Source organism: Neophocaena asiaeorientalis, unplaced genomic scaffold, assembly GCF_003031525.2.
Source record: "Neophocaena asiaeorientalis asiaeorientalis breed wild unplaced genomic scaffold, Neophocaena_asiaeorientalis_V1.1 scaffold567, whole genome shotgun sequence".
NCBI lineage: Eukaryota > Metazoa > Chordata > Mammalia > Artiodactyla > Phocoenidae > Neophocaena > Neophocaena asiaeorientalis.
In genome coordinates this window covers 558,400-568,149 of record NW_020173728.1, presented here as the reverse complement: position 1 = coordinate 568,149, position 9,750 = coordinate 558,400, and the positions used below count along the sequence as shown (strand labels likewise).

Sequence of the window (9,750 nt, the reverse complement as noted above, 5' to 3'; positions counted from 1 at the left end):
CGTGACCAACCTTGGTCCAAAAACGTTCCTGCTTATTCTTGAAACCTGTGTTTTACTTTTTTTTCAAAAAAAGTGAAACCGTGGGAAAGCTGCTTTACCTAGGAAGAAAGTCTAGTCCTCAACCATTTAAATGAGCAGAAGTGAAGCACTTAAGCAAGTAGAACTAAAAACTAGCAAACTATTCTGATTCCAAAGTTTTCATCTGCATCACACCCCAGTATTTTTCCCTCGCGCATCTACGTTTGTGATGTGGAAGATTTCCCTCTCAGTTCATTTGATGTGTTTAAGTTAAATCAGTGTGGCCTTGCTGGCACGGTATCCTGGCATTGCAGGAATATCGGTGCCTCCAATTAGTTTAAAGAGAGAGTTTAACCCCAGGCACTTGCCCTAATGAGACCTGAGAACCTCTAGTTTTGCATGAATTAATGCAACTTCATTTGTGCGGCTCTTTTCAGCGTCTCGGCTATCGGTTGTATCATCTGTCAGTAAAATTCCCCACCTTCTTTTCAGAAAGAGAGAGAGAGGTGTGTGTGAAGGATAAGTCAATGCCTTCTCATGGGAACCTGGTGGAGAGGGGGGACATGTATGACACGGACATCTGACCAGTCCATGTTTTGTTGGTAGTGAGGTTGGAGCTCTGAGGAACAGCCACTAATGTAAAAACTGAGGACACTGTTGTGAAGATGTGCTTAACCACCCTGTCCTCTGTACCTTATGCAGAGGACATACAAAGAATCTGGAACAAGCCCCAAGGGCGCAGGGCTTGGGGGAGGGGAGAGTAGGAATCACCTCCAGTCTGGCAATAGGGACCAGGGCGGAATGACAGCTTGTAAAATAAGCCTCCATCAGTCTCCCAGGAGACAGCCGGCCTCAACTTGGGTGTTCCCCGCTTGTTAGCCTCACTCATAATTGGTCTCCCCTCCCAACCCACGTTGTTGGTTTTCTGTGTGTGGCTTTTGGTGTGAGCGTGTTAGGTCATCAACAAATACAATGGCGGGAGGGGGTGAGGGGGGGACACACACGATTGTTTTAAAGAAGAAAGGAGAGAAAGGATGAGAGAGTGGGCAGGAAGGCTGTGAACAGAATGGGGAAGATGCCCCAGGATTTAGGCTTCAGAGGCAACCCCTGGAGGGCTGGGGGCAGTGTGCTCCCTGGGAGTTTTGTCTAAGGGAGAGGCAGCCTGCCAGGAGCTGGGGACCCCGCTGAGTGCCACTGGGGACACCGTCTATACCGTGCAATTTTTGTTTGCTTGTCTCTGGAGGTGCCTGTAACATCCTGCCCATATCCGGTGCATCTCATCAAAAAGGAATTTCTCAAAAAATCCCAATTATTGTGGCTGCCTGAGAAAGGATGTAGCCTCAGGAGCAGCCCAGGATTCCCCCCCACCCCGGGCGGGGGGTGGGATGGGTGGCCGGGCACACGGGCCTGTGCCAGCTGGCCTTTCCCCATCCATTTTAAAATAGTTTCTCCCACATTCCTCATGATCTTTTCCTCCACGCTACATTCTCTTTTTTCCTCTTCTCAGGGGAAAACCAGTCCTGGGGTTAGAAGCTATAAGAAACGTGTAGTCGGACGTCCGTAAAGCTGAGCAGGAGCTGGCTCTGCAGTCAAGGGGGGCTGTACATGCGGTGTATTGTTTTGACTCCAAAAGGGGCACGTAAGGCTCTGAGACCCTCAGATACCTGTTTATCGTATAAAGAGCGTTTGACGGGATAAGAGAGCAGCAGATAATTAAATCGAGCGGCAAACTCTTGGAGAGTTTTTTCTTGCATTTTTGATTTTGTTTTTATAATTTCATGCCACCAACTGTTGGGCGGCCTGGGTTGCCATGGTGCTGTGGCCGGGCTGGTGTCCACTGTGTCCCTGACCCAGCAGAGACATTTGGGGTCTGAAATCTTGCTCTTCTGCTGCAGTGGTGACAGCACATTGGAGATGGTGGCGCGAAGGGGTGCGTGTGAGGGGGGGTTCTCCTCTGTGGCCGGACGGGGTGCCCATAACCCTGTGGATGCTAGCCCGCGAGGTTAGGTCCGCGGTGCGGATGGGGGACTCAGAGAACGTTTCCTTCCTACCCCCTGGCGCAGGGTGAAGATTCCTGGTCCCAGTGGCCCTGCTGCTTTCTCTGGACAGCTCTGGTCTATGCAACTCAGAAGATTCTGTTTCGGCGACTCCAGCCCCAAGCCGGGAGGACCTCCAGACCCCTGATACTCAGAAGAATGCACTGCCCCAGAGAAAACCAGTTACCCCGAGGTACCTCCAGGTGCCTTCTTGAGCAAACACCCCCCTTCCCCGCACCCTATTAAGCAGTATCTCTCGCTTCTCCCTGCGTCACCCGCACATTAAAATTCCCCCAAAGCCCTGAAGACCTGCTTCTCTGTATAAAGCCGGGAGAGGCGGACGGTAAACATCAGGCGTTTAAATTGGCCATTTGGAAGATTACATCTCTTCAGCGAGGGTCTTTCTTTCAAAACTCGCACTGAATTAAGGGCCGCGGCTACTCCGCACCGGCTCTCAAAGGCCGGGCACCTTTTCATTCGGCCGTGGAGTGGGCCGGGCGCGGTGACCCGGCGCCATCAAAGGCCCGAGGAAAGGCCGTGGGGCCACACCGTCTAATGACAAGTAATTGACGGATTCGAGGCCGCGCATTACCAGCGGAACGGGGAGGCATTAATTATTAAAAAACGATTAGCCTCGCGTGTGTCCCGCAGGCGGGCCATCTCGTTCAGGGAAGATAACCAGCCACGCGATCCGGAGCCGGACTTGGAGGGAGGCGGGTGCGCTCCCCTGTCGGCCTCGGGCGCGGTGGACAAAGGCGCGCGCGGCCCCGGGCGCCGGGGAAGGAGGGGACCAGGCGCCCAGGGTCCCCACGCATGGAGGTGTCCACAAAACTGACCCTGCCAATCACCGGGACCGATTTCTGCCCTTTTGGGTCCGAGATGTGGGTGACTGCGGCGCGGACTGGAAGAACTTTCCAGTTGGGGTGGCGGGCAATTGCGGTGACCCGGGACCTAGCGCGACCTACGTACGTCCTGGCGAAATACCAAACTGACCGAGCCGGCGTGGGCCTATCACGAGCCAGACACCCCGCCGTAGAAAGCAAACCGTCAGGGGTAATGCAGATTGATGGGGGCCACCTGGTAGACCCCAGAGGAAAGACACCTTTTCCTACCCTGCCCTCGACAACCGAGGGTCCTGCGGTGTCAACTGGCAGCCTCGGAATCACTAGTTTTCCGAGCCGTCGCCTTCCCGCAGACTGCAGACAGATGCGATCGGTCTGTCCGATCCTCCAAACCCGGTGCCCCGGGACAGCGCGGGGGAAGTGGGTGAAGAACGGCCCCGCGGCCGGTTTCGGCCTTTCCCTCCTGGACCGGGCTAGTGGCCCGGAGTCTCCCTGACCTGCCTGCGGCCGTGCACGCTCGCAGCGAGAACGCAGGATTCCCCGGCCGCTCGGAAAGGCGCTGCCCTTCCTCGGCTCCCGGACTGCGGGAACCCCACCGCCGCCTGGGTCTCGGGGCTTCCTGGAATCCCAGAGACGGAACTGGAACCCATGCGCGTCCACGCTCGGGCCTCGGTGTGCAGCCTCCCAGTACCAGTGCGCCGTCTTCCAGCGTCCCCATCCCAGGCTCTGAGGCCAAGGCCGGCCCCCACCTCCATCTTCCCACCGTCCTAGGGCGACAGGCGGCCCTCGTATCGAATCAGCAGCCCGGAGCGGCTGCAGGGCCCTGTGGTGGCTTCCCGTCGCTTCGGGGTCCCACCAAACTTTCCAGTTGTGCTCAGGGCCCAGATTCAGTCTGAGTGTGTAGCTCCTCGACCCCTCATCCTCCCACACCGAGCATCCTCAGAATCCCCCGCAAAAAGGCCACCTCCCCAGCCCCGGGGTCTCCGCGACTTAGCTTCTCACTCCCTGTCTCCCAGGCGTCGAAGCCTCGGGAAGGGCCAGGGGCTGGCTGGGGGAGGGGAGGCGCGCGGACGGGAGTGGGGGGCGCACGCTCGGCGGGGACCCGGGCGCGGCCCCTGAGTGGGCGCGCTCCCTACCTGCGGTGCGGCGGGCAGGCGGGCGGCGGCGGCAGCGGAGCGTCCAGCGCGCGGAGGGAGGCGGCCGACTGCTCCGAGCCGAGGCATCCCCGCATTTATTTGAGCTCAAACCTAGCGACTGTTGACTTTAGCACACAAAGCAAAGATTTCACTGCCCGCTAGTTTAAAAATGAATATTTTACCAAGATATCGATCAGCGTTATAAAATTCAGTTAAGTACAATGGGATCCTGGCAAAAAAGAAAAAAAAATAATAAAGGAGGGAGAGGCAATATAATATCTGTGCAAATTTGCTGAAGTGTGACGTGGCATGGAAAGTTTACCCTCCTGGAATTCGGATCTAGAATGTTGTTTTCGGTTGTTTACTGACTGTTTATTCACAGATCACGGATGCTTAAACCCGCGCGCGGATGGCGCGGGGAAAAGGAAGAAAAAGAGGGAGAGAGAGGGAAAAACAAACGCTGCATAGACGCAGGACGCGCAGAAAAGCCTCCGGAGCGGCCGGCTCCCCGACATCCTTTTTATGTATTCGGACAGAACTATATCTTATCTGGCCGGGATCAGTGGAGGGGGGCACGCTAAGTAGTTTAAAACGACCCTCGCACAATGGGCGTGCGATAGGAAACAGAGCAGGTTAGGGCAACGCTTTCAGCCTTCATTGTCCCGCACTCGGCCCCCGGCCCTGCCTCTCCGCTCCTTCGCCACGGGAGCCTTTTATGTGATAATGAAACACATTTCAGGCTGGGCTCACGACGTGTGTGTCCTTGCCAGGGGGAGAGACGGCCCTGATTGCTGGCTGCGACCTCCGGATCCCTCCCACCACCCCCCTCCCCAATTTCTCTTCCTTGTTTTCTTCGGGACAATGTGGCATGTTAAAAAGGGATTTGGAGGCAGGAGGCGGAGGCGAGGACCAACCCCCCTCAGGCGCGTGGGAAGGCCAGGGTTTGAGGGGCAGAGAGACCCCGCAAGGTGAGGAGGGCTCTCGCAGAGGTGGTATCCAGGCTTGGGGCGAAGCTGGGACACTCCAAGTTTAGATGGTCGAGAAGCCCAAAGATCTAGTCTCCGGGACATGGGAGCCTGAGCTTAGAAACCTGAGTCCGAAAGTTTTGGCCTCCGACTCTGCGGAGATTCTCACCCACCGCAAGCTAGCTGCTCCCTGGATGGCTCCTGCCCTCGCTCGGCCAGCTTGCCTGCCAGCAGATGCCCAGGGCAAAGCCAAAGCGGAGCCCACTTTGCGAAGCCGGGCCCCGCTTGGCCTCCAAGGTTTCCACTTCGGTTGGCCGAGGATTTAGGGCCACTAGGCTGTCTGTGGAGAGAGGCAGTGCGATTTGTAAGAATTTATTCTGGGTCTTTCTTTATACTTTCTGGTTTTCCTTGAAGAATCACAACATACCCACTCACCTCCTTGGTGCTGTAATCCTAGATTGCCAACCCGGGCTAAGAGGCTGCTTGGCCAAGGCCTCGCTCCGAGTTTGGGTGGAGTGGGGAGGGAGAAGACCTGCAGACCCTGGGATCCCACCCCTGACAAGGGGCACCTGGCCAGCCGTGCAGGACACCCCCTTACCTCTGCCTTATCCCCCAATTATACATATTTTAAAAGATTTTCAGCAGGACCCTGAGTTCCCTTTAAAATCACTTCCAGGAGAAAGTCTTTTGTTTCTCCAGACCAGATGCTCAAAAGCATGGTTCCAGAAGCCTCACTACTCCTGGGCTGCGGCAAGTTCTACCAAGGTTGTACAGAACACCTAAGTGCAGGTGGAGGGTGGGATGGAGGGTGGAGTGTGGACAGAGGCCTGAGGCTGTCAATCCAGGCGGAGTCCCAATTCCATGGGAGGGTGAATGGGTGCAGAGAGGCAGTGATGAAAAGGAAAAGAGCTGCACCAGGAATTTGCAAGTCCAATCGGGGCTCCCTGCCTTGAAGGGAGGCCTAGGATTGGACATACAGGAAAAAAACATGGAAAATCCAGGCTTCTTTCCAGAGAAGCCAGCCCCAGGGTCCCAGAGATGTCAACAACATTGCACCTTCACATGGCCCAGCTGGAAAATACAGATAGGATGTGTGGTTTTCTCCAGGCTTCGGAGATAAACCGGCGTCATCCCCCCAATGGTTCACCTGGGATCTGTGAGTTTCACTGTGTGTAAAGTTAAACCCAAAATTCAAAGAAGTAACCTTGAACAATGTTGAGTTCCATTAACATGTCCTTGCTGGTGTGTTTCGTGTACTGAAGTCTGAAATTTACTTTGAAATGCATCTAGGAAAATAAGATAAGTGGACCGATGGAGGTGTGGATAGATGGACAGATATGCTGTATATAACAAGTATAGTGAAATGGGAACTGTAGGATCTGGGCAATGGGTATGTGTCTGTTTACTGTAAAATTCATTCAACTTTACTTTGTCTGAAAATGCTAATAATAAACAGTCGATAGAACAGCAACTACCTCCCCCAGAATAAAATAAAACCTGCAACCAGCCAGGATCTCCCTCCCTCAATTTTAAACTAATTCCCAGGTCTGTTTATTTTTTAAATCAGGCAAAGGAAAAAAAAAAAAATCTTGAAGATTCAAAGCAAAAAACTGGCAATAACACTTTAATATAGATTTGTGGAACTCTGGTCCTTGTAGTCAGAACACACATTTATAAGCCATAAATAAAGCACACGGAAACCATAAATTAATCAGACTCGAGACCTGAATTTCACCGTATCAAGAATGGGAATGCTTTTTTTTTTTTCTTTTTCTTGATCATTTACAACAGACCCTTACATCATTTTTTCTCTTCTTTAGACAATAGTACAACTCTGTTTTCTGTTAAAACTACAGTTTTACACTGAGTCACTCACAAAAGTTTGTGTTTTTTTCTTTTTTGTTTTGTTTTTGTTTTTTGTTGTTTTTTTGTTTTTTTAAATAAAGTAAGACTTCCCTGCAATGACAGCAACGGAGATAAACCACAACAACAGAAAGTCAGGATTCGCAGGTGCTTAAAGAAGCAGGCGTCTACACAGTAGTGGAAACTGAGGCTTTCCTTTTTCTCTTTTTTTGACTGTTTATCTTTTTTTCCCTTTCCCTCCTTATATATCATGATAGACATCAGTGTGGCCCACGTGAGGGAGGGAAGGGCTGCAGAGGGTGGGGGAGACCTCTGTTCCGGGGGGGCAGGGGTGTGATGGGTCCTTCTCCCTCACAATTTTCCAGCACCCCTTTCTCAGGGTCTCTACCCCATTTCCTGTCTCTCCCGTCTGGGTCCAGGCTAGCCAGGTCACGCCGTCTTCTTAAGAGGAGTTCATAATGGGCCTGGAGTACACTCCCTGGTAGTAGGAGGTGTCTGGGGCCAGGGTCGAGGCGTCCAGGCCCGCTTTGTTCGTGACCGGGCCCATGGCCAGGCTTCCCGGCATGGGGGACCCGTAGCCGGGGTAGTGCATCACCTGTTCGTAGGCCTTGAGGTCCATTTTGTGGGGCTGGTGGTGGTGATGGCTGTGGTGGTGCTGCTGCTCCGAGGACATGAGGTTGTTGATGGAGAAGGGGTGGTTGAAGGCGTAGTGGTGCTCCGGCTTCAGGTGGGTCTCTGGCGGCAGGCCCGGGTGATGCGGCGGGCCCAGCAGGTGGGCCGCGGCCTGCTGCTGCCCTGGCGAGGGCGCCGGCTCCGCGGGGCTCAACGCCGCGGCCGGCGTCCCCTTCAGCTCCCCGAGGCCCCCTCGCTTGTGCTCCTGGCACGGGGAGGCGCTCGAGTGGGGCGATTCGGTGCCCGCCGGAGTCTCGGAGACCGGCCCGGCGGCCTCCCCGAGCTGACCCTGCGAGGCCTGGGCCCCGGCGGCCGCCTTCTTACCGCCGCCCGCGGCGCCCGCGGCCTCCTTCAGGGCCAGCTGCTTCTCGCACTTGAAGCGCTTCTGGCGGCGCAGGTAGCAGCCATTCTCGAACATGTTGCCCGAGTCGGGGTGCAGAGTCCAGAAGGAGCCCTTGCCGGGCTTGTCGGGCGAGCGGGGCACCTTGAGAAAGCAGTCGTTGAAGGACAGCGAGTGGCGGATGGAGTTCTGCCAGCGCTGCTGGTTCTGCCGGTAGAAGGGGAAGAGGTCCATGATCCACTGGTAGATCTCGCTCAGCGTCAGCATCTTGTTGGGGCTCTGCTGAATGGCCATGGTGATGAGCGAAATGTACGAGTAGGGCGGCTTGGCGTGCGTGTAGCTGCGCCGGTACGTCTTGGGGTCGCGCGCGCGGCTCAGACCCGCCTGCCCGTACATGGGGCTCATGGAGTTCATGTTCGCGTAGGGTGCCAGGCCGCCCATGGCCCCGGCCGCCTGCCCCCCGAGCGGGCTCAGGCTCGGGCTCAGGTGCGGCCCCATGCCAGCCACGCCGGCCGACCCGGCCGAGCCGCCCATGCCGGCCATGGCGCCCGCCCCGGGGGACATGCCGGCCAGGGACGGGCTCATGCCGGCGCCCACGTACGACGACATGTTCATGGAGCCGGCGCTCATGTTGCCCGAGCCGCTGCCCATGGCGGCCGCCGACATGCTCATGTACGTGTTCATGCCGTTCATCCCCAGGCCGGCGTTCATGTTGCTCACCGAGGAGTAGCCCTGAGGACAGAGCCCGGAGGGAGGCGCACAGCGTTAGCACCGCGGCTGAAGCGCTCCCGGCCTGACCCCCCGCCCACCGGGCCAGCCCAGGCCCCCGCCTCCAGGGAGGCCTCCGGGGAGTCCTGTCCTCGCCCGGCCCCGGCCCCGCGTCCGTTTCACCCGGAGCGCGCCGCGATCGCCCTCGGGGAGGTGGCGCGGGGGCCGCCGCTCTGCGCCCGTGGCCGCCTCCTCGCCCTCCTGCGCCTCGCTCAGACTCTAAAACAGAGGTCCCCGGGAGCGCCCCAAGCCAGGCATCCCAAATGCATCTCCCCCCCGCGGAGTCTCCCCGACTCTCACGCCAGCATACCGAGCAGGCGCCGCGGCCCCGGACGCCACCTCCGACCCTGGCCAGCGACCTGTGGGACAAGGCGCAGGGCGCCCGGCGGCCTCCCGCGGAGACGATCCCAGGGTCCTCGCCGTTCAGCCTTCCTCCCGGGACCCCATTCTGGGCCCCAGAGGAACCGAAACGCGGTACCTGCGCGCAGTCTGGGGCCAGCCGGAGGCATTGAGTGGAGGGACAGGGAGGGGACCGCGGACAGAACTACACGCGGCTGGGCTCTGCAGCCACAAACTTTCTTTCTCTTTGTCGCCTAGTCCTGGACCGTTTTTCTCTACCTCAGCCCCCAACTCCTACCCACCTTCTCCACTCCAGCTCCCCACCCCCTCGCCGGCCGACCTCCCACCCCTCCCCAGCCGCGCGCTGCCAAACACAACTCTGTTAGGATAGTGCGTGGCTCGGCCACGAAGAGGATTTGGAGGCGCCGCAAGTCAATATTTGATCACAAAGTTAATATTATCTCAAGGCTAACAGTGTGTCGTATAAAAAAGAGACCCATCTGAGTCGAAGGAGGGTGGAAAAGGCGGCTGCCCGGAGCGGCTGGGGTGGGGGCCGGGGGCCGGCCGGGGAAGCGGTCCAGAGGTTGGGGCCGAGAGCGGACGCCGCCACCCCGCTTCCCCCGGCAAAGGCGAGTGCCTACCTCGGGCTCGGCATAGTAGCTGCTCCAGTCGGACGGCTCGTGCCCTTCCATCTTCACCGCTCCCAGCATACTGGAAGCCGAGTGCATGGCAGTTTAAAATTTAACAGCCCCAGCAAACGACCGGCAATCA

The 9,750-nt window shown here is 57.0% G+C and overlaps 1 protein-coding gene across 1 annotated transcript; it reads right to left on the bottom strand.

Annotated features, from left to right (window-relative positions):
- Positions 1-7,302: 7,302 nt before the first annotated feature.
- FOXA2 (forkhead box A2) lies at positions 7,303-9,707 on the bottom strand. Its single transcript, XM_024750790.1, has 2 exons — positions 9,621-9,707; positions 7,303-8,604 (listed from the first exon to the last, which is right to left on the bottom strand). The coding sequence occupies exons 1-2, from the start codon at positions 9,705-9,707 to the stop codon at positions 7,303-7,305; spliced, it is 1,389 nt and encodes a 462-aa protein (XP_024606558.1).
- Between the last annotated feature and the right edge of the window lie 43 nt (positions 9,708-9,750).